Genomic DNA, 27,476 nt, shown 5'->3' with positions numbered 1-27,476 from the left:
TGATTAAAAAGAGTAAATAAATAGATGTATTAACATAAATAAGTTGTAGAGTATTGTTTAAAAATAAAAAGTGACTAATTTTTATGGACGTTTCAAAATGACAAAAATAACATATTTTTTTATGAATGAAAGAAATATTAAAAATGAACTCACACATCTTTACTCTTTTAATAATCGTGCCAAAAAAAAAAAAAGTAAAGTCAGCTGGGACAAAGGAAGTAGATTATAGTGGGATGATTGTAGGTTTCCCTTAACATAAAAGAAGTAATAAAAAAGCTAACACATTAGCATAAGATAAAAAAAACTTACATTTGAGTGGTACAAAATAAATTTCATCGAAATGTTATCTTACATAGAAATTTCTGGCAGAATAAACTAAAGACTAATGATGTTTTGAGTTGAAGCTTGTACGGACTCAGTAGCATATTCTTGATCAGTCGTAGAATGTTCTCCGCAAAAGACTGGCTTCGTTTTTAAAAATGAAGCACGTAGTTTCATAGCTGCATTAAAAAGTTATACTGGCTTCTACTACATACCATTTCGGAATCTCAAGAGCTTGCAACCACATCCCATCTCCATATTGTTCCATCTTCACAGCAGCAGAGAATGGTGCTGCACCCACATGGATTAATATGGTTTACTCGCTCCAACGTCGTGTAAATTAGAGAGAGAAAGAAAAGTGGGATCAGGAGTTCATACCTTCCATCAAAAGACATGGCGGTTAATCTAATTGGAGATTTCGACTGGACATGGGACAATCTGAGAATGCATGCAGCAAATGTGTAAGAAGCTATAGCAAAGAAAGTGAGCGGGGCAAGCCAAGGAGACACACCTTGCAATGAGAACCGGAGGGTTAGACTGAACTTCCCACACATATATCTTCCCTTCCCTATTCCCTGAAAACAGCAAATTAAGAATACGGGGATTATGGAACAGCTGTAGCTTGGCTACTTTTATTTTATACTTATTTTGTTGTGGTTGTACTCAAAAGTCCATGAACAGTATGGCAGAATGATGGGGATTACCTACTGCTGCTGCCTTGTAATGGAAATCACAAGAAAACTTGATAAACCAAATATCACACTCGGGAACAGGATACTTTTGGAGGATGTCAACCGTACCCTGAAAAGAACTCATCAAGCTGTGTAAGCAATCATACCATATATGGCGAAAAGATCATATTTAAGCATGCAGATCTGAACATATCAGTAAGCTTGAAAATGATCATTCTAACCTCTCCAGGAGATTGTTCTTTCATTTTTGGTTCCCATAGTACAAGTTCATTATCAACACTCTGCAAATACGAAACAAATTATCATCATCCAAGCATAAAAATTGCTAACCCATAAGAGAATGGAAAGCAACATGGCATATAGAATAATTAAGGTCGCACAGTCCTGTTTAAATTTCAGGAAAACTCTGATAGCAGTAGATCCCTATATTTTGCTTCCTGAGTATTTCCAGAGTATATTTTCATGCAAATAGTACCACTTTGGTGGTGTATGAAAAAAATAAGTGTAATCGGAGAAGTAAGCAAAACAACCAATTAAAGAATGAAGGGAAAGAAAGCAGGAAAAAAGATTCTAGTCTTCCTTGCTTTTACAATATTGAACAGATGAGTGAGTGGCAAAAGTACTATTATGATGAGAAGTTAAACTCGAGCTAATTCTTTTGCCAAGGCATTGTGATTATTTACCTTAGAGAGCATAAAATCACCAATCCACCGGTTGCAGTCAACATAATTTGTATGTACTGATGCAATAAATATCTGGAAAAACGAAAAAGAGCCGACAGGTGAAGCACAACAGCTTTATGCATTCAGCATGATATATATCAGGCATGGAAGACTAAGAAGATAATGAAAAGAAGAATAAACAAAGACTAACTGGGAACTGGACGTATTTTGTTGGAAATTTGGAAGGTAGGTCTGTCCAAGTAAATGATTTCTCTACGTATGTCCAAAATTCTGCAAGAAGTTTACTAATAAATAAAACCAATATCACACCATGCAGAGAATAATCCACAGTAGACCACGAGCTTCAATGACAATAAGGCATTTGTTAATAAATTGTTGATCTACAAGGGAAACACAAACTAGCTTACAGTGAAATAAAGTAATGAGCAGTATCGAAAACAATCCAGTTTCCATACTTGTAAGCCACAGCTTCATCTTTTTACCAGGAATAAGAAAATTAAATAGCAAACCACAAAATGACCATATTTAATACAGGTACAAGCAAATGGAGCAGATTGCATTGCTGATTAATTGTGAGTAAAATACATAGCCAAAAAGTAGTGAAACACAAAAAAGTGAAAGCATCTAGGCTTGTAAGGAAGTTAACTGATCTCAGAAGGTGCAAAAAGAAGTTAAATGATCTCAGAAGGTGCAACGATGCAGCTAAACATCACAAAACAACCCCTCTGAAACGCATCACATTTATCAATTTATAAGTGACTTTATCAATCAAATAGACAAGAAAAAAACACAGCACCCCTTACCTTTCATTGACCAGATCTTGACAGTGTTATCCATTCCACAGCTTGCGATGCGGTAAATGTCAGAGGGGTGGAAGTCCTATATTGGCAATAACCCATGACAAGTAAGATACTTCCCAAAGAAAGAAAAACAAGAGAATTATAACGAGAGAAGGTATGATGTTATAGCATACCACACTAAGAACTTCATTGCGATGGCCACCTGCACCCGCAAATATCAAAATACATATCCCAGTATGAATATTCCACAGGCGCACAGATTCATCCTGATTCATTTCTTGGGTTAAAAAATTTATATGAAAGTAAATACCAAAAAGTCCCAGTCATTCCTCCTATTCTGGGAGATGGTACGAATAATAGGAGATTAAGATTGAGATTCACAAACTCAATGCTAACACAAGCAGGTGTAAGAAAAAACAAAAATATCACTCACTTTGCTCGCTGACACAACAAGGGATGGTTTCAGTGGCTGAGTCCGAATTTCATTAATAGAATCCCCATGACCAACGAAACTCTGCAGACATTTGAATTAGGACAAAACAAGAGACAAGTGGCTGTAACATTGCTTCCTCAGCAAATTTTTCTGCCAAACATAAGGGCATATGATCCCAAAAGCTTAAAAGAAGAAAATGAAGAATCCATCTATATTCCAAATAGACAAGGACAACCACAAATCAATAAGAATAAAGCATTACAACTACTAAAAAAATGTTTAAGCCTGTTTCCTAATCCTGTATTCCACATGTTCAGCATTCAGGATTCAGAAGCAGATCAACATTTAGCTTTCAAGCAAAACTACCTTGTATATCTTCTCACTGCCAGTATCGATAACACGGATGATTCCATTAAGCCCTCCAGCCACCAAAAATGGCGTTCCATCAATATTGCAAGCCCAACTGACTGTGTAGAAAGATTCATCCTTCTGATCTACGTAGCAAACACAATAAAACATAGTGTCTGAGAAAATGCATCTTCAGCTAAAACTACTCAAAAGATGAATAAAATAGAAGCTTAAATTTGTTCACATCTTCATCAATGTAGGATTGCAGCACAGCTATAACACCACCATCCAGACACTGGTAGACAGTCACCTAAAACATAATAACCACGAAGAGAATATCACCAATTCTCCCGATTTACATCAATAATGCGAGAGAGAGAGTAGATACGCGATTGCCGCCGGCGGTGGCGAAGGCGTTGAAGTAGCGGGAATCAATGAAATTGAAAACAACGGCGTAAATGGGGCGTTTGCCTTCCTGAAGCCTATTAGTGACCCTGTACTCCCGCTTCTTCGACGGCGTCAGCGATCCCGCCACCGCCTCGCAACCCAACGGAATCCGAGCCATCGGCCGCAGGGTTTGCGTTTCGGCTTCGGGTCTTCAACACAGCCACCTGAGTTGTCTTCGACATTTTGAACCTAAGTCGTTGTTTCACCCACTAAAATCAAACGCGCTTTCTTTTGCGTAACCGATATTTAACAAAATTGTTCTAAAATGACACGAGAATCAATCTTTCAACTAAACTAGTTTTTCCCCACTAATATTTAATTAAGAGTTCTCTTATAGTATATATACTAAAAATGGAACTTTTAATCAAAAATTAATTTTAAATCAATTTCAAAATTATTAATTAAGATTTCTCTTATAGTAAATGGAACTTTTAATCAAAAATTAATTTCAAAATTAAATTTAGTGGTTCACAATGAAAGAAGCCGAGTCATCTCATTTTTCGTAGTTTTAAGATCCCAGAATTTCAGTAGTATTCAACTCTTATCACACTTGAGATAGAAGGATTCTACTGACTTTTCTCAACTAATAACAAATTGGCTTCTTTTTAGAAAGCACTAGTATTATTCTCGTGTGATACACGGTGATATCTATTTAATTAAAATAGTAAAAAAAAAATTAAAATATTATATTTAGAAAATAAAATTCTATAAATTACTTATATTTTTATATAAAATAGCTCTAATAAGGATAGTAGCAATTATTATTATTATTATTATTATCTTCACAAAAAATATCATAACTTATTTTAAAATACATCCATGTTTAAGTAAAAATATTGAGTAGTCGTGCTTCACTATTTGATAGTTCTAATAGCCAAATTAGTCCAATCGTATATTATATTGTTTATATTTTAGTCATTTTTTTCAATCAAGATTCAAGGACGAAAGAATAAGACAAAAAAAAAAGTTTTAATATCGCATCAACTTTACCTCTGCCAAACATCAACCTTGGCGGTCAGCTCCGTCAACTTTAGAGCTTAGCTTCGTACAACCTTGGCGATTATCCTTACCACAATCTTAACGGTCAACTCTGCACTAACCTTGGGGCTCAACTCTGCCAACCTTGATGGTCCACTCCAAGATATAAAATGTTGTAATGAGACATGGGCTCAATTGCCTCGATTAATGGACTTTAGCGCTATATTTACTTTGTAATCTATTAATATGATTCTCATGTGTAAAATTATTAAATCATTCTTTACGCATTCAGCCCATTTTTTAGAATTTTCAATGTTATTATCTTTTTTAAATTTGCTAGTGAGATTCAAACTAGACCCGAGTAAAAATCAAAGTTGATTGAATATTTTAGCATGTAAAAAAAATGATAATAACATATTATAATGAATATTCTTTTAAAAATAAGTACAATGCATGTTTTCTGTAAAGAAGTTCTTAAAAATATAAATTTAAAAATATGTATTACCATGCTTTAGTCAATATTACAATTGTTAGTTTTTTATTTTTTTATTATTATTTCATCATAGGCCCCCTATTTATGTACACAATATTTTTTTAGGACCATTTTTTTTATTCATTAAAGATTATGTATTTTTATAGAATATAACACAATATTTTTTTATATTTTAGCACAACACATGATTAATCAATATATAATTAATTATCTATACAAAAAATTAGTAGTATCAATTTACTAGTAACAGTGAAGAACGTAGGAAGTTGAATGGAAGTCGGACTCAGTAAAAGAAAAGAAAAGGTAAATCGCCAGGGGTCGTGGGGCCCGCTAAAAACGAATCTACCCAAAATTGATTCCCTCCTTTTTCTATTTAATGTAATTAATTAGTAAAATTTATCCGAAGACGTAACGATTTTGAATTTTATGCGGGCAACAGGGTTAAAACTTTTGAGTTGGGAAGCTTCGTATATATACATACGATACATACAAACTCGGGTACATGCATATGTTTGTGCGCGCTGTGTGTGTATTCGGACACTGTTTTGAAGCTAGGGTTTGCAAAATTGGAGTGTTTGAGCCATGAGAAAGAAGCTTGACACTCGGTTTCCGGCGGTAATTAGTGTTTTTACCATATCCGTTTGTAATTTTATGAGTTGTTTAAATGATATCACCTTTTTTGCCGTGCTTAAATTATGCGATTTGCTCGTGTCTGCAAGCTTGAGTTGGAATTTAAATTTCAGATTATGTTTGGTACTTCTGTTATGCAATAACTATGTCAGAGTATTTTTTTTCCTTCTCTCTGTTTTCGTTATCTTGATAATTACTGAATTGAGAGGAATATCAAGGGGGTAAATGTGTGAACCAGTCCTCAGATATTTAAGTGTAATTTCTACGTCTCAAGCGAGGAACAAAGTTCGAGATAATTGTGCTTTTGTTGGTTTTGTGCAGGATTTGAATTTAGCAGTTGGCGGGTGGGGTGGGGGTTGTGGCGGTTACCGTTAGCTTATTAGAGATTCAAGAAGCTATGCCGTAGCTTTAGTAAAAATACATATTTGGAAAACAAGGATTTTTTTGGAAAAATGAGTTCTGTGTACTATTGAGACCACTGTGTACTATGTTTAATTGTTGATCAATAAATTGTCATGTTGTGTGACTTGAATTCATTTTGCAGGCTCGAATAAAAAAGATAATGCAAGCTGATGAGGATGTAGGGAAGATTGCTATGGCCGTACCACTTCTAGTATGTATGTATATCCACGTATCATCTCCTATTCGTCTCATACTTGCTATCTACCAGTTGTCTGGGATATATATGTGTCAAACTAATGTGTTTTTTCATGTTATGTTGGATTTATTTTTGCTGACTGCTATAAACATTCAGCTAAAGCTCTGGAACTATTTCTGCAAGATCTATGCAACCGGACGTATGAGGTTACCTTGAAACGGGGGGCAAAAACTCTAAGTTCTTTGCATTTGTAAGTTACTAAGTTTCTTGTAGTCTTGCTCATTTTTTGCTGGCCACAGATATATCATCACAAGACTTTATCATGTAATTTTACTTATTTCCCTTGCAGGAAGCAATGTGTACAAAGCTTTAATGTTTTTGATTTCCTGCGGGACACCGTACATAAGGTACCTGACTTGGGTGGTGCAGATGCTGCGAACGAGGATAAGTCTACTACAAAAAGAAGGTTGACATGCATATGAAATAGCTGCTTTCTGAGTTGGGGAAAGAAATTTGAAGATTTAAAATTTATATGCTATTATCTTATTTCGTGCAGGAAGTTTTCAGAGGATGAAGAGTCTGGTAATGAGGATGGCTCGAAAAGGATATGCATGGTATGATAATTTTTTAGATTACTTGATCTTGAATTTTGGCATGTAATCCAACATTTATATCTTATAACCTAAACTTTTATATGCAATATAAAAAATATTTAATTCAATTATATGTTGTCCATGCATTTTGTGCCTTTTTTCACGTTTTGTCTTGGATATCAACTTGCAATTTAATGGAGGCTTATGATCTATTACTAATACCTGCTTCTATAAACCTGACCGGTCCTGTTTTACACAGGGCTAGTAAATATATTTAAAGTACTCCGTACTTGTTACCATAATAGAATATTCTTCCTTGTTCATTCATTTGAATATTTCAAGGCTCCCTGGAAGTCTAGAACAGTGAGAATATATACTCTCGAATGAATGTTCAAGTTTGTAATTTCATATCTTTGTCCCTTTTTTGTGGAATAATGTTAATAACATTTATTGATCCTTGGTGGATGCTTATTTGGTACAGCGTGAGACTAGCCAAACCAGCAGCAATGGGAGAAGCAGGGGTAGGGGCAGGGGCAGAGGTCGTGGCAGAGGTAGTCGAACATTGCACAAAGAATCACTTGATCAGTATGAAAAACTTGAAGATAATTCTGACATCTCTAACCAGAGTGGCAATAACCAAAAAGAAAACCTAGAAAGGTCATGTAGTGTTGTAGCTGATACTGCTGCAGATTCAAGAACTACAGGCAAAAAAGATGCAGATAAGGCAGTAGTTACTTTTGACCTCAATGTTGATTTAAATGAGAATGGGGACTACACCCTTACCTTAGCTGGAGCCCCTTCTGACTCTTCCGAAAAGCCATCTCGTGGAACAAGACATGAAGATATTCCTGGATGGTCCCTTGATAGCATGGAAAGGCTGGCTATTGATGTAGTTCAACTTGCCAGTTTAAATAAGAGAATGAATGAGGAAGATGAAGATTATGATGAGGAAGGATGATTTGCTGCAATGTTGCTATTGCGTCACATTTTACCTGCATCTCGTACAGCTTAGTAACTTAGTTTGCTAATAATATGGCTAGATGTATATATGTGACTGAAAGAATGTTTCTAGGTGGTCTAGGATTTTAACAGATTGACGTAGAGCATTAAAAGTTTCCTTGTTCTCTTATTAGTGATTCTGTACAATATGTAAAAGTAACCAACATCAACTTTTTATTTAGGATATGCAAAACTTAGTATACTTTTGTCATTTTCCCTGTCTCTTCTAGTTCTATTTTGCTTATTATAGATTTACTGGTGTCAATGTGCTTTGCTAGCAGGTTTGATTTGATAATGCATTCTTTGTGCAGTTAGTACTTGTGTTCCTGTCATGCCTATGTAGACTTCACAGGCATCAAATATTTAAAGATCGGAGAATTTCATCTGTAAAGCTACTGTGCTTATTATCCCAAAATTGCTTTTCTTTTCTTTATATTTGGATGGCAAGACACATCTTTTTTCTGTTTCTGTGCCCTCAAGCAGGTGTTGCTTCTTTCCTGCTAATACGGTGCTGTTCAAAGTAGTCTAGCACCCTTAATCTACTAATTATCAGAAGGTAGAGCTTTTGAGTTAATGCTTATGTTCTGTCTATAACTGAATCGTCGTATACTCATATGCAGAGAGAAGTTGGTGTCTTCAAGATTTTTTGGGGAGCTTCTTGTAAGAGCTTTCCGTTTAGGAGCTAGATATTTTTCTTACGTGCTTCACTTGTTATATTGAAGTTGTTGGCTTTCTTTGGTGTATCAAATGAATCTGAGTGCCTAGCATGAGTTTGGCAATGCAGAAAAGTAAATTTTATCCTTCAGGCAAATCAGTCTGAGGCAGGTTTCCATATCTCTCAACCTGAAAACCTCATATTAACTCGAGTAATGAATTGTGAGCTATGAATCTGAGCGTTGCTATCCCATTATCAGTATTCAAATCTGCATTACTGGATTTATCTTACAGTTACAGCACAAGATCGTCACCAGGTTAGTTGATGCTCTTTCTGATTCAGAGTTCTTCACCTGAAAACTACTTTAGCAATTCTCAAATAAATCATTGCTGGCAGCTTCAATTTCTTTCCAATTATGAATTATGCTATATCATCTCATACATACAGGTGTCGATTCAGGATCGGTTGACAAACGTACATACAATATGGCAGCAATAACTGTCTGAGGAGTAAAGCACTCCAATCATGAGAAAGGTGAGAATCATTGGCTCACTTTATTTCATTGATATATGAGTATATCTTACTGTAGCAACACCTATAACACATCCAGATTTATGTTTACAAACTGTAATATAACTTCACGAGTCATCAGCCACATTATTTAACAAACCATCTCTGGTTTAGATTTTCTGCACAGAGGAGCAAATTGAAGCATCGCCCAGAAGCTTGAATTCTTCAAGTTGCTTGATATTCATCCATGACTGCTCCAACACCTTGGCCTCATATACTTTGTCCTTCCCGCCATCAGCAGCCTCACATACTTTGTCCTTCCCGCCATCAGCAGCCTCACATACTTTGTCCTTCCCGCCATCAGCAGCCTCACATACTTTGTCCTTCCCGCCATCAGCGGCCTCATATACTTTGTCCTTCCCGCCATCAGCAGCCACCAGTGTTATGTAATACATGGTCCCAGCCACCACCTGCTCCTTCACATCTATTACCTTCTTGAATTCCAAAAGAGTATTCTGAAACCACCACCAGAAAAATAATTGAATCAACAAGCACTATTTACCTCACATTTTGAAGTAATCACAATCAAGTAGCATAAGAAGGATGAAGAGGAAAGAGCAACACCTCTTTCTTATTATGTTCAGCGACAGCAAAACGAGCGAGATCTTCTATCTCGATGCTGTTATGCGATTTCTGGCTCGGGTGAATTCCTCCAAAACGAGCGAGATCTTCTTTCTCGATGCTGTTATGCGATTTCTGGCTCGGGTGAATTCCTCCTGCTGTCGCCATGTTCCTATATGTAACGAAGATGATGATATTGTTTGTGTGAATTAGAGATGTCGAGTGGAGCTGGTATTTATAGCCTGGGCTTCATCCAAAACGTGGAAAATGAGGATATTTATTAGTGGTATTGAGATTTTGTTTGTTAGATTTTTACCTTCTCTTTTCAGTCGGCAACAAGGTTAGAACATGGACCACTGTTTCTTGTTTGGAAAACTATATATGACAAGAATTTTAGCTTCCATCAATTTTTACATTACTGATATTTTAACAGGTTGTTTGTGACGTTTTTGGTGCAATTTTAGTCTCTTGAGTTGTTCCAATTGGTGCTATTGATATTATTTGTATGATTTTTTAAACCTACACCTAATTCATGTAGTTTGCCTTTGGGCGTCTGTTTTAGGGTGGTTTGGGTATGAAATTGGAAAAGGAGGCGAAAAGCAGTTTGATGCACACAGTTTATTTGCTAATATTTCCATCTATTGTTATTGGTGCACATTGACATTCCATGTTGGCTGAATTGAAAATTTTATTAAGAAAGAAGGAGAAAAAAATACAGAAAAAAACAGCCGAGTTTCATTAAAACCTTCTTGAAGGATATCAACCTAAAGGAAGAAAAAGAGTACTCGCCCAAAACCAAAAGAAAGAAACGATGGAGAAAACAAACCAAGATACTAAATCGCAGGACAGCAGCGGCGAAAAAACCCAGCAAGAGCAGGAAAAGTGAAGAGCAAACAAAATCCAATGAAGCACCCAAGAACGAGCGAAAAAGCGCAACATGAACCAACTCAAACTACTGAACCACACGCACAAAAGAGAGAGTATATGAACATCCTCATAAACAAGTTGAGAAATCTCAGGAATAGAATGAAGCCAGAAATCTTCCCGAGACAAATTAAAAGTAAGGAAGTCAGCCACTCTATTACCTTCTCGGTAAATATGCGAGCAACGAATATTGAGATTCCATGTTGGAAAATAGGCAGATTTGCTTAATGGTTGAACTAGTAGTGCGTCTCCCGCCCCCCAAAAAAAAAAAAAATGAAAAAGAAAAACTAACTTTGTGAATGTTTGAACTTTTTTGAAAAAAAATATCACATTTTTTGTAGTATTACCGAAGATACTGAGAATTTGTTGTTCATATAGATTTTGGTGAGTAATCATTTAGAAGATGAGTTTCGTATGTAAGGCCGAGGAATTTTAGCCTTTTTCATGACAACTTATGTATGTAATCTAATTTGTTTTTTTTTTGCACGAGAATTAAGAAAGTATGTTTTGTGTGTAAGTGAATAAAGAGTAAAATTTTTACCAAGATAGGTGAGACACCTAAAAAAGAAAAGTGTCTCAAGGTAGGTGAAACGGAGAAAGTATTGTATTATGATATTATTACTTGGCCTTTTTCATTCTTCAATTCAAGATTTGTTTTTTAATTTTGAAATAACATACTATGAATTTTACTGTTCACGCGATCAAAAGTACTTTATGACTGTAATAAAATTTATATTTTGTGGTCATCAATTTATTAATATTTTAATGTGTACACACTTTTTAGATAATCAATTAAACTTTTGAACTATAATATTATTTATGTTTATTATATATACACTTTAAATATAAAGTAGTTGCATGACATGAGAAATATACTCGAGAATACATATATTATTTAATTATAATTACTTAATTATTGTTTGATAAATGGCTAACATATTAACATGGTGTACATATAAGGTACATTAAAGAAATTATGATTCATAAAGTCATACATAATGCAATCAATTAACTACAATTAATAGACATACTTTTGATTAACTATAAAGAAATTCAATCTTTTTAATTATTTATAATTATTTGCAATCACCTCTTTAAATTGTAAATTGGAGATGGGAATGATATCAGTTTGTGTTGGGAATCTGAAGCATGGGAATTTCTAGTTGTTCCTTTCTAAAAAAGGAAACAAAGGAGTTTCTGAAAAATAAAAACAAATAAATAGAAAAATCTAAGAGAGGAGTTTCTAAGAATAGAAGGGAGAAAAAAGAAAAAACCGAAGAGGAGAAATCGACGGGCTAAGGAAATAAAAAAGCTTTTCAAACTAGGAAACGTTCAAAGCAGCCCAACAAGCCCAAACACGAAAACTAATGACATTTCTCAATTAATTTTTCCCTCTGCAACTTCACGCCTTCTTCGTTTCTCTCTCTAGAATTTTGGAAAACAGTCTGTCAAGCTCGGCGCGCTTCAGCAATGGAGGACTCGTCGGGGAGTGATTCTCCATCGCCGCCACCAAACACTGTCAGAGCTATGTTCGCATTCTACTCCAGCTACATCCACAACCGCCTCCGCGCCTTCTTCCCTTTATCGGCGATTTCCGTCGACGGTTATCTATCGAGGAGGATCGCGAACTTGTACGGCACCGCGCGACGAAGGCGCAGGAAAACTTGCCTTCCCCTGCCTTTGCCCTCTGCCGCCTCCACTACTTCTCTCGACCGCGCTTCTACGTATGATTTACTATCATTTAATCCAACAGTCGAGTGATTTTGAATTGATTTGTTTCGCGATATAGTTTTGCGCTTTCATTGAATAAGGTTCGTATAGATGTCAAGGGGTAGGACCTAGAAACTTTTTGTGGAAAATTTTGAGCAATACATGCTATTACAGTTTTCCTAATAGAGTTATGCACTAATGATTACATTGGACGATCAGGGTAGATAGTTTTGTTTTAATTATTCGAGCAAATTTTCCATTGCTGATAGACAGTGCTAGCTTTCCTCGTCAATGTGAAGGTGTAGTTTAGTGTTAGTTGTGCGACTGCTGTTTGTGATTGTACATGCAGTTATTACATTCTCCACACGCAGGGTTACATCTGAGGGAAGTAGAATTTTCGAGGTGCTGGAGGATATTATTGACCACACGCTTAGAAATTTGCACAATGTTCAGAAGAATTTGTTGTTTTGGCAGTCAACGGCTGAGGTCAGCATAAATAATTGCCTATCCTGTGGTGGCAGCTAAACTATTGCGTTCCATGTCAATTTTGAGCTTGTTGATGTGATCTTTCAGTGTTCAAATACTCGTAAAGCATACTTCATGATATGCCAAAGAGGGCCTGGTGCATTTATTGATGGTACTCGTCAAATGATACGTGATTCTCTTGCTGATGGTTCTGGCTTCCAGAAGCTCCATTGCTCAGCATCTTCTCATATATCTGAGAGGATTACTGTATTGACTTCTTTGAGATACTCTTTAGCTACATTTTTAGCCAAGGTTAGATATTCTGATTTGTTGTATTTTTGTTGGCAGTAGTTGTTGGGCACCCTTGTAATTTTGTTGCAGTTTTTCTGGTATCATAAGTTTAGGCATTTGAAACTTTGAGGTCGGAATGAATCAACATTTGGTTGCAAGTGTTTATACTGTATCATGTATAAGTATCAGATCCACTATCATGAATAAATATATATTTTCCTGACAATGAACATAGGTCTATATGGAGGTCGACAAAATTGGAGAGAATCTGGTTAAGGATCTGGAGAACTCATTGCCCTCATTATTGGTTGCTATAAACGACATATTTTTGAAACTGGAAGCATCCATTGGCCATTTTCATGCTCATCGCCAAGTAAGTGACATACTTGATAACCACTATTTTATTCTGTTAGTCACCCTCCTACACTGTAAAGCATTGTTTTACATATCTTTTCTTGCAACTCTATTTTATGAGGCACATGCATCCTTTTTCCTCCCTCTAGTTCTGCTTCCAACAAAATCTTTGTACAATATCTTGCAGACTGGCTCATCAGTGGATGGAAGCTATTCAGTTCCTTTGATTTTTGCAAAACTTCCGGAAGTTAATCAGGAAGGCTCCCAGTGGACTGAGTGTGAGATCAAAGATGCCATCAATTTGATTTACGAAAACCTGCAGAGATTGGACTCTTATCTGTCTGTGCTTGTAAGAAATTTGTCTTGATATGATTCTTGTTGATGTGCATTCCATACTTTCTCTTTCTCCTTGCACCTGCATGTTGGCATCAGTAGAACTAAAATGCATGTTAAATAGAAAAATTCCTTTATCTAGAGGATTTTGGATCTCTTGCAAATATATACAAGGGACTCAAATTTGATTGAGACTTGTAATTGATCTATTCTATAGTTGACAAATTGTCATGAAATGTCCTGGTTCACCTCATTTTTCATTGAATAAGAATTAATAACACAACCAGGACTGCAATAATAATCTACTAGTGGGACCTCTCTTAAAAACACAACCATTAACTGTTTCTGTAACTCTTCCACCCATGCTATTAGGATTGTTAGGATGAGATAGCAATTTAGCTGTTCTGTTACGAGAGGCAAGAGCTCTTGTTGACTATAATGCAACACGTCATGCATTTACATTGTGCTGACAATGTACTTTCAGGCTTAAATATCTACATGGCTCTACTTCATTTAGGTTTCTAAACATCGCAAGCCAAGGAAATTAACTTTATACTGGATGCGCTATAGCTGCGGAGCATTGGGAATTTCTTTTTGTTCATTGTGGCTTCTTCGTCATAGCAAGTTAATGGGAAGCCCTGACATTGACAATTGGATCAAAGAGGCCAAGGATTCAACCCTAAGCTTTTGGAATGATCATGTAGAACAGCCAGTAAGACTCCTTGAACCCACACGGTTTATCATTAGCTGATATTTTGTTTTGATCATGTAACTCTAGCTTAAAAAACTGCTTTTGCTTTATATATCTTTAGATTTTTTCGACAATACTCTTGGAGTTCTGTTCTTTGTGATCATCCATTGCCCCTGTTATTCTGTTCATTCTTCCTGTCTTGTTATCCTGGAAATTTTAATACTTTGTAGAAATAGTATGCTGAGTTTTATTTCCTACAATAATCTATGAGTGAGCTGATGCAGTATTTATCCCCCCAAAATAAAGAAAAATAAAATCCAGGGCTAATAATGTTATAGGTGACTTCTGTATTCAGTACTTGGTTAATTGAGTTTTCGTTATATTTATGCTCCTATTGGGATTGTTACTTAAGGAAACTGACTTGTAAATAGTGCATCTGCATACAATATGACCTCTAGACTATCTTCAGTTTATTAATCTTGCAAATTTGGGTGACTAGATTTTGGCTATAAGGGATGAGCTTTTTGAGACCTTCAGGAAGAGGCAAAAAGGTGTAATGGAGCGTGAAGAAGTACAGTTGACTGCTGACTCTCTGCATAGGTTGGCTGGTTCAATACCTAGTAGCTGATGAGAATAAAAAACATTTATTTGTTACTATTGGTTTATCTGAATGCTGATAACTGTTTTAATTATGTATATCCTGTACTTACTGCACATTTCATGCCCTTACACATGTTTTCATTCAAGTGGAATTTCTAGACTGTATATTATGAGCCACTAAACAACTTACAACTTACCAAAGCATTTGGTATAAAAAAGGTATAGGACCTTGTTAACAACCTAACTTCATGTTTTACATGTTCTTTCTTTTGAGTATAATGCATGGTTCCCCCTACTTTGAGACACATGATTGTAGTTCAGAAATATTTCTTGTTAGCCAGTAACTTGTTTTGGAGTTACCCTGCCTAAGGTTGTTTATTGTGCCTCTGGTGCCTTGGAACGTTAATCCCAAAATTCTTTTTTGAGGAAAACTAAATAAAAAATGGTATGCTTTAATATGAAGGTTTCTACTTCATGATGTGTTTGCTTTTGTGGTTCTTATTTCATGCTACTTACTGCTTTGCTAACTACCTTTTATTACTCAATAGTCTCTTCCTTCTTATACAAGTAAATGAACTAACACTAATCCCTGTTGGTCTTCAGTTTGTGGTGGGATGATTGCTCTTCAACAGGCTTAAATGCAAGAACTGGACTTTAATCCTTTCATTTTGGTTTACTATTTGATTTAGTGATAGTGATTTCTGGCATTGGGTAAATGTTGATGTGTTTTTTATGAAATTGACCAGCTTTTATTAACATGCTTTAGTATTGTCCATTTGTCCCGGATCTTGTGCATCTGCAGTATGCTTCTGGAGAACTGTGTTTCATGCTCTCACTTCGTACCTATTCACTTATTTAATTTTGATATCCATGGAGGTGAACATGGTTTCAATTCCATTTGTGGCTTGCTTTATTCTTGACCTTTCTACCACATGACATTAGGACCTGTTTCTCTTTGTCAGAATGCTGTTAGCTTTTAGTGAGCAGACAGCTGGTAAAAAATTTCCAGAGAATGCATCTGACCAGGAAATGCTTGAGATTGTAATGGTCAGGTAGAATTTCCTTCTAGTTCTTCAGTATCTCTTAAACAACAGAACACCAGGCTGTAAACCAGCACTGTAATCTAATTTTTGTAATTGCTTAAAGGTAGATTCTGTATGATGTTCTAAGTTCACTTCTCTTGTTTTTTCCTTTAGTAAGAGCCAGTTTCTTCAATTTCTTGCATCATTTGTAACAAGTTCTTGTAGAGTTATAGTTATCAAAAGCCCGTAAACTTTTTTATCTATTCTAGGATGAGTAAAATCTTACTGTTAGTTATTTCATGTTTTCTGTTGTGCATCCTCTAGTGACATGACCTGATGTTTATATATATATCTATATGTAGATCACTTTTCCTGAGTTTAGGTCAATCCCATGTTTCCAATTGTTTATGATTTTTGTCCAGTAACATGTAGGTTCTCTATTTTAGTTTCAAACTAGTTAATTAGGGATCCACAATGAGTTTAATCCACCTTATAATTAGAAGGAATCGATAGATAACCTTTGAGTGAAAATCATTAGTTAATGTATTGGTGGCGACGGTAATGTCATGTGGCCAACATAATGTCTGGAAAATTTGAGGTCTTAGTTTATTCCTTTTATTGGGATGGTGAGTAAGGCTTGATGTTAATGTTCTTGATCAAATGAGGCCGTCTGATTCTAAATTACGTTCCTTCTTGCACTCTAAAATCACCCACACATGCCATGTGTTTGAGGTTTCATACATATGCACATGGAATATGAAATGCAATGCCATTTGGAACAAAGGAACCGAGCTGTATGGTATTGTGTAGTGCTTGCACTTAGCATCTGCATTTCACCATGAGCAGATGACCAAACTGGTCAATTTTTTTTAGGTACGAGAAAGAACTTATGCATCCAATTCAGGGTCTTGTGGGCGGGGAGCTTGTTCGAGCTCTTCTCATTCAGGTAACAAACTTGACTTTAGTGAAATCAACTGTTTTTGGTCTTGATCCTGAAATAACTTCTTCCCTACAGGTTCAGAAGCTAAAACTGGATATAGAAGAGTGAGTGAGTTCACTGATATTCTTTTACTAGGCGCATATAGTTGCTGAAATAAGTTGCTTATGATCAATTTGTCAACAGAGCAATGCTTGAGCTAGATCAGATCTTGAGAGCCAATGAAATCAACTTTGCTATTCTAGCTGCTTTACCTGCGTTCTTTATCTCCCTCATTTTAGCCATGTTGGTGCGAGCATGGTTTAAAAGGGTAAGCCATTTGTCCTTTTACTCTATTGGTCGAATGTGGTTCTAGGAAGACATTTTCTGGTTGATGCTGTAGCATCATATGCTTTTTACCTATGTCTGTATACTGAGTGCTTGTTCTTTGGTGTTGGATGCATTTTCCGAAAACCTGTCTGGTAGTATTAGTATAACAAGAATCTCTTTAGCTCTTGCAGATGTGTAGTTATAATGTAATATGAAAAGTAAACTTCTCTGTATATATTTCTGGTACATTCACTGAATGATTAACAAGTCTATGTTCATTCTATATTGAGGTGACATATTGCTGTTCATTTATTTCACCTGACCTAGAGGAGAACACTAAGGCCTTGTTTACTATGGTAAAATGCAAAAGATTGCTTGAAATTTTGAAACTGCGTCCAGGTTTTGCTTTTCTTAGTATTAAATTAAATGGGTGTATAACTAGGAGTTGTGCTTTTTTTTAGGTTGAGTGACTAACAGTGTGATTTGTGTCCCACCTACAAAGGTGGGATATGATATAGACTATAGAAATACTGTACAGTATATATTAGATGTATTTTTTAATTATAAGTCATATCCAATGTTCAATCCACAAGATTCCGATGTACAAAATTGAAATTTTTAGAAGTAAAGAAGCCCAAAGTATGTATATTTGTTACTGGATGAACTAAATTGCACGCTGAATGTCAGAGTTTTAAGTGGTATTTTGTTAAATCTGACTTGTTATTGTGAATCAGGACACCAGAGCTGAAGGGAGAGGACGAGTTGCCCGTGTTCAAAGAAGGCTATTGCTTGTGGAAATTGAAAGGGCTACGATGCAGTTTCAGAGTTGCAAAGATCAAGGATTGGTATGTTCTCATTTGACAACATGTGTTACTTGAACTTCCTATGTAATGATTGAATCTATAGCTTGGGCGAATTCTTAAGTGATGCTTGTTTTATACATTATCCAGATAAGCTAGTTGTTTGTATGCATCTTTTATATGGAATTTTTGTAACTGTGTTGGTTAAATTTTGCAGGAAAACGATGCTGATTGCATGTATGGTTTGGTCTTATGTTTTCTTGATTCCCTGCACTGTGCCGTGGAAGGACACGCCAGAGAAACGGGTGAATGGATATGGTTGGTTTCTTTCTTTCTTTCTTTCTTTCTTATCTGAATGCAGATAGTTGTGACTAGTTTATCTAATGGATTTGGCACGCGATCAGTTTGAGACAGGATATTGTTGATTTAGCGAAGCCGGGCCTCCAAACTGAGTATAAGCTAAGCATTGCGTCGCGCATGGAACGGGTGTACGACTGCTTGCTCCCATCATCAAAACGTCGCTAGACGACTTACTTGCCTCATAAATTTCACCATAAATTTTGTTCTCTTTTGAGGGTTTCTGTTGAACAGAGAATGGATGCTTGCTATGCTACGACTGCCTATGAGTCCTCTCATCTTTAATGACAGTTTTGGCAACTTGATGATATCGCTGAAAATCTTTCCCCAATTTAAGAAATTAGGAAAAGTTGGTGCCATCTACAATTCTACATAGGTGGGGTGGATTACTGTAAATTTACAATTATTAATGAACCCTATGTTTTGTTGTATGCGTAGCATGGATAATGCATTTTGTTCGTTAATCCTAGTATTGATTGGTTAAAATGAAATTGTAACTTTAATAATTAAAATAAACAAAAGAAAAGCAAAAATTATGAGATTTGAGATCTGTGATACCAGGGACCTAGTTTCTGACGGTGGGGTTGAATGAAATTGCAAATCCAAATAAATCACTTTTCAGTTACAACGTAGATTTTTTATTTATTTTTTTCTCAATATGAGGTTTGGAAGTTGAACAAAGAAAGGTCAAAATTATATCCCACTTGCACTGAGGCCAAAATTGCAAAAAAGAAAAGAAAAGCCGAGTACAACCCAATAAATTTTAAATTGCAAAAAAATTAAAATAGAATTGCTATAAAAATAATCGACCAACTCACATATCTCAAAGCAAGCAAGTAGCCATGGAAAATCCAAGCTTCAACATGAAGCTCATCTTTGCAAATTTTTCTGAAACATTCATATTGAAGTGCGACAAATAATTACATAAATATAAACTTAAAATATATTTAATATTAAAATTAAAAAAAAATCTCTTAATCAAATGACTTCATAGTTATTTAAAAATGGACAACTCATAATATTTCACAATTTATTCTTGATATAAATCAGTTCAAAGAATATTCTCTCTACACTTACAGTAGCAATCGAAATAATCAACACCAACTTAATGAATAAAAACATCAAAGAATAAGTCATATATTTCTATTAATTTCAACAAGTTTCATCAAAAGAAAAGTAACATAATACAGAAAAGGTACCAATTAAAAAATAGTACTTTTTTTTATTTTATATACACATATAATACTAATAATGTCTTTTGAAAAAAAAATAAGGGTACAGTTCCGTGATCGTTTTTTTCTTTCAAAATATTTTAAAGTCAGAACATTTTTACAATTAAGCTTAAAAGTCAAATTAATTTTGCAACTTCACCCAAAGATCGAGCCATAAATTGGCATTAATAATTTCCCATAACTTCGCAAAATATGGCTGAACATCCAACTCCAGCTGCCTGACTCATAAAACTTTTGTTTCAGACATTTTTTGCAACTTTTTTGAAAAATCGGATTTTCTTTTGAATATTTCAAAGATCATAGTATATGTTATTTTTGCAACTCAATCTAAAGATCAGGCCATACAATGTAATAAAAATTTTAATGTTACGTATGAGAGTCTAGCTCATTCCACTCATAATATACTCCGTCAATTTTTTAAAACCAGTGTCATTATGAAATGGATCAAGAAATAATGAACCGAGAGAGTATTTGTTTCGTAACATCTGTGCTCAGCGACGTCCCACATTATGAAGAGTCATAGGGTTTTTTTAGGACAGTAACTTAGACCGATTTGAAAATTAGGACAAAAATTTTCAAGTTTGTAAAAATAGGACGCTAATTATTAAGTGTTACATTCACAGGACATTTTTCGGCCCATTATCAAATTCTCGGGCATATCCGCACGGACCAAACACATGGCATCCTATCTAGAGCCCGAAAAATGACGTGCTTATCACATAATCAATCCCTCCATCACTTTATATCACTAATGAGATGATAACGCCAACTTGATTAAGCCCATAAATTCGATAATGATCCGAGAAATATCTTGTGGGTGCAACACTTATTAATTAGGGATTATAGCCAAAAAATACACGAACTTTGATAAAAGTTGTAATTTTCACTTGAACTTTTAAATTAGCCAAAATATACCTGAACTTATATTTTTTGTTGTAAATTTCACCTGAACTTGCAATGATTGAACTCCGTCGAGGTGAAATTTACAACAAAAAATATAAGTTCAGGTATATTTTGGCCAATTTGAAAGTTCAGGTGAAAATTGCAACTTTTATCAAAGTTCGTGTATTTTTTGGCTATAATCCCTATTAATTAATGTCCTATTTATATAAGCCCGAAAATTTTTGTCCAAATTTCCAAATCGGCTTAAGTTACTATCCTAAAAAACCCTCGCTCTGACTCCCACTCTATATATAGATGCACATGTGGTATATCATATCGAAAATTAACAAGTAGATCGATGGAGAAACAGAAAATGACATGGAAACGTGAAGATCTGATAGATTTCTTGATAAAGAAAGGCAACGGCATCAAGGGGCTGTCGGAGCTGAAGCTGGCAAAGATCCCAGATGACTTCATCCAGCCCCCTCACCAAAGGCTAAGCCACACCAAAGTCGCAACCCAGCACTCCATACCCATCATCGACGTCTCCAACTGGGATGATCCCAGAGTCTCCCAATCCATCTGCGCCGCCGCCGCCGACTGGGGTTTCTTTCAGATCATCAACCACGGCATCCCCATCGGCGTGCTCCAAGATGTCAAGAATGCTACTCACGATTTCTTCAACCTTCCCGTGGCGGAGAGGAGCAAGTATCTCAAGGAGAACTCTCCTACTCCCTCCATCGTGTTGAAGACCAGCTTCAGTCATTCCGTCGACAAGGTTCTAGAATGGAAGGATTCTCTTCTCCACTTCACCGGGACACACGACGACGGCTCCCACCTCTGGCCTGTTGGGAAATCAGTTCCCCATCCAAACTTGGTAGAAGCAAGAAATAAGAATAAAAAAATAGACACAATTTAACAACACAAGAATTTAACGTGGAAACTCCAAATCCGGAGAAAAACCACGACACACTGAAAAATTACTATATGATAAATTTCTACAATCACACAGTATTTCTCACCCTCTCGACTCACAACCACTACACTCTTACAAGCCTTTGAAAACCTCTCACCCCTCTAAAACAAAGAGCAAGGAATTTCAAACTAGAAGTAATCACAAGACTAAAGGTAGTGATTGGTGCAATTGTATCAAAGACCTTGGAACTCCTTAAATAGCCTAAGGGTCTCCACCTACTTTGATAGCAAAACAAATGTGGGACAAAAATCCCCACTTTCATTTTTAACACAATTCCAACAATCTCCACCTTGTTAAAAATGAAAGAAAAAAACACCATTGTCTTCACCGACAATCATGATTCTTATCACAAAGAACCATCATCCTCAAAAGAGAATAAACCTACTCCACCAAATGAGTAGAACACTTAGAATAAACAATTCTAAGAATTTTACTTCGGCACATGTCGAAAAAACCTTGCTGAAATTTTGGTGCAACCTTCTAGCTTTTGGCCCTCCTAGAAGTCATCAGCCATCGACATATTTTTCACCACACACCTGCATCCATGCCAAAAACCATGCACATGTGGTCCAACTAACATCGTCACATCCTCTATCATGGCCATTGGACATGCCATAAGGATATTCATGTCCTCAAAAGACATCATCAACAATGATGTTAGCTGCTTGTTCGGAGCTTTCTGCCGAATCCGCTCCACCTTGACAAGCTCCACCTGGACAGTTTCGCTTCGTATGGCCGGGTTTTCCGCACCTCCAACAAACAACGCCCTTGGAGTCTTTCTTCCTCCCTCTGCTAAAGGCCACCATTGCTGAATTTTCCGATGAAAGACGTCCTTCACTCATCAGCCTTCTTTCTTCCAAAAGAAGTTTGCCCGTGACTTCAGCAAAGACCAGAGTTTCCTTCCCATAAACTAATATTGGCTTCATGTGTTCATAGGAACGTGGAAGAGACAAGATGAGTCTCAACGCCTTATTCTCATCTTCAATTTTCGCTCCAATACTCTCCAGTTCAGAGATAATGCCATTGAGAATACTCAAGTGATCTGAAATCTTCATACCTTCATCCATCCGTAAGGTATGAAATTGTTCATTCAAATACAACCGATTCGAGATGCCTTTTGCTTGGTACAGAGCTTCCAGCTTTTCCCAAAGCTCCTTCGCACTCGAAATCCCATGTACATTTGCAAGTACATTCTTGGCCAAGCAGAGACGAATTGTGCTTGCCGCCTTCAGATCCAGATTCTCCCAATCTTCATCACTCATACCGGACTTGTTGTTTGCGTCATCATCTGCACCGGGCTTTTTGACTGCACGCGGACTTCCTTTCAGGGCCTTGTGTAACCCAGATTGTATCAGCACATCCTTGACTTGCACTTGCCACAAGCCAAAATTTATTTTTCCATCGAATTTCTCCACGTCGAACTTCATTTGGACTTGAAGTTGACTTGACGTACCGCTTCTCCACCAAAATGAACAGCCGTCTCGCAAGAGACACCCCCGCCCGGATCTTTCTCAAGAAATCCTTTCTGATGTGGAAGATCAGACAATGCTGCAACCACAGAGCATACTTGGAATATCAAGAGACCTCAGCCAGGCTCTGATACCAATTGTTGGGAAATCAGTTCCCCATCCAAACTTGGTAGAAGCAAGAAATAAGAATAAAAAAATAGACACAATTTAACAACACAAGAATTTAACGTGGAAACTCCAAATCCGGAGAAAAACCACGACACACTGAAAAATTACTATATGATAAATTTCTACAATCACACAGTATTTCTCACCCTCTCGACTCACAACCACTACACTCTTACAAGCCTTTGAAAACCTCTCACCCCTCTAAAACAAAGAGCAAGGAATTTCAAACTAGAAGTAATCACAAGACTAAAGGTAGTGATTGGTGCAATTGTATCAAAGACCTTGGAACTCCTTAAATAGCCTAAGGGTCTCCACCTACTTTGATAGCAAAACAAATGTGGGACAAAAATCCCCACTTTCATTTTTAACACAATTCCAACAATCCTCCTCTCACCAGGTTACTTCATTTCTTTTCTATCTAAATTTTGATTTTTCTGGAGTTCGATGGATAATTCGAAGGTACGTAGTTCTCTAATGATTGTTAGGGTTTTGGTCGGCGGAAAAAAGAAAAAATATAGAGTTTTATGGCATCGATTTTCATGTCATTTTCCGATGATCAAAACCCGACATTATAAGTATCGTTAGGAAAATAACATCAAAAGCTTTATCAGACTCCCGACAATCAAGTTATCAGCCAAATGAACTTTGTGCTTCAGATCATTAAATTGATCCAAAAAAAATTAAACCCTAATTTGTTTATACTATTTTGTATGTACTACAAGCAGAGATCGAGTTTTGGAATATACTAAGTTGGCAAGACCTGTGATAGGGAATTTAGTAAGTGTGTTGCTGAGTGGTATCAACGTGCAGCAGAAACAAACACAATCTGATTTGGTGGGATCTGTAGATGTGAGCCTTCTCTGCTACCCAAAGTGTCCGAACCCGGATCTTGCAAGTGGGGCGACTCCGCACTCCGATGTATCGGTGCTCACGCTCCTCCTGCAAGACGACGTAGGCGGGCTTTACGTGCGGGCGAGCCAAGGCGAGGATCAATGGATCCATGTGGAGCCGATGGAGGGCGCTCTCATCGTCAACGTCGGAGATGTGCTCGAGATTATGAGCAATGGCAAGTACAAGAGCATCGAGCATCGCGTGTTTTTGGTGAGCGGCGACGTGGATAGGGTTTCGGTGCCTCTATTCGTCATCCCTCCGCGCGATGCACTGATTGGTCCCTTGCCGGAAGCATTGCACATTGGAGAGAAGCCTATTTACAGACAAATTGTCTTCTCGGATTACTTCAATCGTGCCTTCAGCAAACCCCCTAACGGCAAGCAAACTATTGATTATGTTAGAGTCTGATATATATAGGAAGTGGTTCAAATAAAAACTTCCTAACGAATAAGATATAAGAATATTTATTATATTCTTATAGTTATATCCTTTTCGGTCTATAATTATTTTTGTTGCAATGTACTTTTAATTATTTATTGGTTTTTGCTTGGAGGGAGATCTTGGTCCGGTGGTTATGTTCACGGACTCCTTGCTCGCCATCCATGTCATCCATGATACGTGTAAAGGGTTGGAATCGCTTAGTGGCGACCTTTGGAAAGCTTTCCAATGTGCTTGTGAGACTGTTGTTTTTGAGTTCTGTCATGCCCGTCGTTGTGCCAATAAAGCAGCTCATACTTTGGCTGATTATGTTGAGTCTGGTGTCGATTGTGTGTGGAAGTCGGGTTTCCCGGATTGGTTTTGCGATATTGTTTGCACAATAAAGTGATTTACCTTTCGCCTCAAAACAAAAATTCTATGAAATTAGTGAAAAAGTGTCTTTTGTGTGGTAGTTATGGAGATACTACACTTATTGTCGATTTATCATATTTGCAGCTTTCGAATTCGATTGATTAATTTATTGAACTTATATACTCCCTCCATCCCGTCATAAGTGACTCAAAACTTTTCGGTACGAAAATTAAAGAGAAGATGTAAATTGGTTAAAAGTGCATGGTAGAGCCTACACCTTTTTAACGGTTAAATTTTTTCATTTTTCCATTTATGGAAATAGGCCACATATAATGGGACGACCCAAAATAGAATACAGACCAACTTTTAGTGGGACAGAGGAGGGAGCACATAAATATAAAGCACATGGATTAGTTTTTAGAATGAGGAATGTAAAATAAAGATATCATATAAGTATATAATAAAGAAATGTGTATTTTTTTTTATTTTTTTTTGACTTGGGGGAATTGGGGAGGGGGAGCAGTGGTGTTTGAACCCGGGACCTCACTGTTAACACATAGGAGATCACACCGATTGTTGTCCCCTTGGGGACTACATATAAATAAGATAAAAGGAGAAATATGGAATGATTTTCTAAAGTAACAAGTGCAAAATAAGTTAAAAGACACCATTTCTTTCCGGAGAATATAACGAATATGAAGTTAAGTAAATTTAATTGACATCAATTTTTTTTCCCCTTCAAATAGGAATACCCAGCGCGCGGAAATGAGATTCAGTATATTACGTTTTATGTCTCACTTCAAGTCCCACTTTTAATTTTGTTTATTTTCTTATATAATTTTTCTTCAATTTCAACTATATATGTTTTAGTTTAATTTTGTGATTATTAACTAGGGTTATATAATTATTTTTTATCATTATATGATTTAGTTTAATTCCATCAAATTAGGATATATAATTATTTTTTATCATTTAATTTCACTTTTATTAGCTAATAATAGATTGATAAATTCAAAGTCATGGTATATTTTTAAAAAGTATAATTTTTTGAAATAAAAATTAAGTATAATTCATAGTATTATAACAAATTTTATTATACTTAATTTTATTTTTATAAAAAATATTGTTAAAATAATAAATCTAAAAATAAGACATAGTGATACACATAAAATTGTGGGATACTGGATCTAATCCCCGTTCTTTTTCAACTTTAATTCGTTGACAATGACATAGATAAGGCATAGGCCCTTCGCAAAAGTAATTAAAAAATGTGACAATATTTAAAAAAAGTGACATAGATAAGGCATACACTACAAGAAAAGAAGGGTATAACGACCAATTTTAACGACCGAAACAATCGGTCTTTAAAAAAGCGGGCTTAACGACCGAATTTTTAATGTCAACGACCGATATTAATTTTGTTTTTTTTTATTTATTTTTGCAAAATAACGACCGAAATAATCGGTCGTAAATTGGTGCCTTCGATTCAACGACCGAAATTCGGTCGTAGACATTTTATAAATATTTTTAAATTATTTCCAACGACCGATTTTCGGTCGTTGGTAACCTGAACTTAAAAAAAAATAATAAAGATGTCAACGACCGAATTTCGGTCGTTAATATTAAAATCGGTCGTTGCTGAACGGATTTACTTAGGGTTTGCTTTTCCTTTCCCCAATTTTTCCTTAGCCGATTTTTTTTACGATTTCCGCCTCCCTCCCCACCGATTTCCCCGTCGACGTCGATTCTCGCCGTCCGACGACCCCGGCCGCCGCCTGCTTTCCTCCCCGACGAACGGCCACCTCCACCGACCCCGACGCCGTGCCCGCTGCTGTCCGCCCGGTGCGCCCCTGCCGCTGCCGCTGCTTTTCGCCCGCCGCCGGAATCGCGTCGCCCTCGCCGCTGCCACTGCTTTTCGCCCTCGCCGCCGTAGGTAAGTGGTTGTGGTGTGTGTTTGGGTTGTTGTTTATGGAATTTAAGTTGTTTATTTTGAATCCCAGCCACTGCCCTCGCCGGACCGCCCCACTGCCTCGCCGGAAACCTCTCTCTGTCGCCGGACCGTCCTTTGAAAAGAATGTCTTTGATAAGAATGTCTTTGATAACATTTTGATAAGAATGTCTTTGATAACATTCTTTGATAAGAATGTCTTTGATAAGAATGTCTTTGATAAGAATGTCTTTGATAACATTCTTTGATAAGAATGTCTTTGATAAGAATGTCTTTGATAAGAATTTAAGTTGTGCATAATCTTGACGTTATGCACATTGAAAAGAATGTCTTTGATAACATTTTCAACACCATTATGAACACTAAAGGCAAAACAAAGGATACGAGCAAATCTCGTGAAGAATTGAATAGGTTCTGTCGCAGACCCGAGTTACAAGCCAATGAACAAACAGGAAATTATCCTAAAGCATGTTATATGCTTGATAATGATGAAAAAAAATTTTTACTTAAGTGGATTGAAGGTCTTA

General features: G+C 36.3%; 5 protein-coding genes across 8 annotated transcripts; 3 read left to right on the top strand and 2 right to left on the bottom strand.

The window, feature by feature from the left end:
* Nucleotides 1-265: 265 nt before the first annotated feature.
* On the bottom strand, nt 266-3,940 carry LOC131000331 (polycomb group protein FIE1-like). The gene is made up of 13 exons (XM_057926190.1): nt 3,666-3,940; nt 3,522-3,587; nt 3,296-3,418; nt 2,930-3,010; nt 2,670-2,762; nt 2,500-2,575; nt 1,887-1,966; nt 1,697-1,768; nt 1,235-1,294; nt 1,026-1,122; nt 833-896; nt 700-759; nt 266-612 (listed from the first exon to the last, which is right to left on the bottom strand). The coding sequence occupies exons 1-13, from the start codon at nt 3,840-3,842 to the stop codon at nt 549-551; spliced, it is 1,113 nt and encodes a 370-aa protein (XP_057782173.1). The 5' UTR covers nt 3,843-3,940; the 3' UTR covers nt 266-548.
* Nucleotides 3,941-5,583: 1,643 nt separating this feature from the next.
* LOC131000329 (uncharacterized) lies at nt 5,584-8,226 on the top strand. Of its 2 annotated transcripts, none has more exons than XM_057926184.1 (6): nt 5,584-5,810; nt 6,370-6,442; nt 6,580-6,673; nt 6,773-6,889; nt 6,980-7,037; nt 7,498-8,226. In XM_057926184.1, exons 1-6 carry the CDS (start codon nt 5,778-5,780, stop codon nt 7,972-7,974), a joined length of 852 nt encoding a protein of 283 aa, XP_057782167.1. In that variant the 5' UTR covers nt 5,584-5,777; the 3' UTR covers nt 7,975-8,226. The 2 variants fall into 2 exon arrangements, with proteins under 2 accessions (XP_057782167.1, XP_057782168.1); XM_057926185.1 differs by having other exon boundaries at nt 5,594-5,810; nt 6,607-6,673.
* Nucleotides 8,227-9,196: 970 nt separating this feature from the next.
* LOC131000330 (cysteine proteinase inhibitor-like) lies at nt 9,197-10,902 on the bottom strand. Of its 3 annotated transcripts, none has more exons than XM_057926188.1 (3): nt 9,805-10,055; nt 9,549-9,695; nt 9,197-9,515 (listed from the first exon to the last, which is right to left on the bottom strand). In XM_057926188.1, the coding sequence occupies exons 1-3, from the start codon at nt 9,967-9,969 to the stop codon at nt 9,351-9,353; spliced, it is 477 nt and encodes a 158-aa protein (XP_057782171.1). In that variant the 5' UTR covers nt 9,970-10,055; the 3' UTR covers nt 9,197-9,350. The 3 variants fall into 3 exon arrangements, with proteins under 3 accessions (XP_057782171.1, XP_057782172.1, XP_057782169.1); XM_057926189.1 differs by having other exon boundaries at nt 9,197-9,695; nt 9,805-9,894; nt 9,958-10,020; XM_057926186.1 differs by having other exon boundaries at nt 9,197-9,695; nt 9,805-10,902.
* A 1,145-nt stretch (nt 10,903-12,047) lies between these two features.
* Nucleotides 12,048-19,025, top strand: LOC131000328 (protein DGS1, mitochondrial). Its single transcript, XM_057926183.1, has 14 exons — nt 12,048-12,449; nt 12,807-12,921; nt 13,009-13,212; nt 13,427-13,564; nt 13,733-13,894; nt 14,396-14,590; nt 15,069-15,169; nt 16,132-16,221; nt 17,065-17,137; nt 17,207-17,235; nt 17,315-17,438; nt 18,172-18,282; nt 18,455-18,555; nt 18,642-19,025. The coding sequence occupies exons 1-14, from the start codon at nt 12,196-12,198 to the stop codon at nt 18,760-18,762; spliced, it is 1,818 nt and encodes a 605-aa protein (XP_057782166.1). The 5' UTR covers nt 12,048-12,195; the 3' UTR covers nt 18,763-19,025.
* A 2,036-nt stretch (nt 19,026-21,061) lies between these two features.
* LOC131000327 (bi-functional coumaroyl CoA and feruloyl CoA ortho-hydroxylase F6H2-2-1-like) lies at nt 21,062-24,665 on the top strand. Its single transcript, XM_057926182.1, has 3 exons — nt 21,062-21,555; nt 21,637-21,644; nt 24,044-24,665. Exons 1-3 carry the CDS (start codon nt 21,067-21,069, stop codon nt 24,618-24,620), a joined length of 1,074 nt encoding a protein of 357 aa, XP_057782165.1. The 5' UTR covers nt 21,062-21,066; the 3' UTR covers nt 24,621-24,665.
* The last annotated feature ends 2,811 nt before the right edge of the window (nt 24,666-27,476 follow it).

Source organism: Salvia miltiorrhiza, chromosome 8 (assembly GCF_028751815.1).
Source record: "Salvia miltiorrhiza cultivar Shanhuang (shh) chromosome 8, IMPLAD_Smil_shh, whole genome shotgun sequence".
Classification (NCBI taxonomy): Eukaryota; Viridiplantae; Streptophyta; class Magnoliopsida; order Lamiales; family Lamiaceae; genus Salvia; species Salvia miltiorrhiza.
This window is presented reverse-complemented; position numbering and strand designations above follow the sequence as displayed.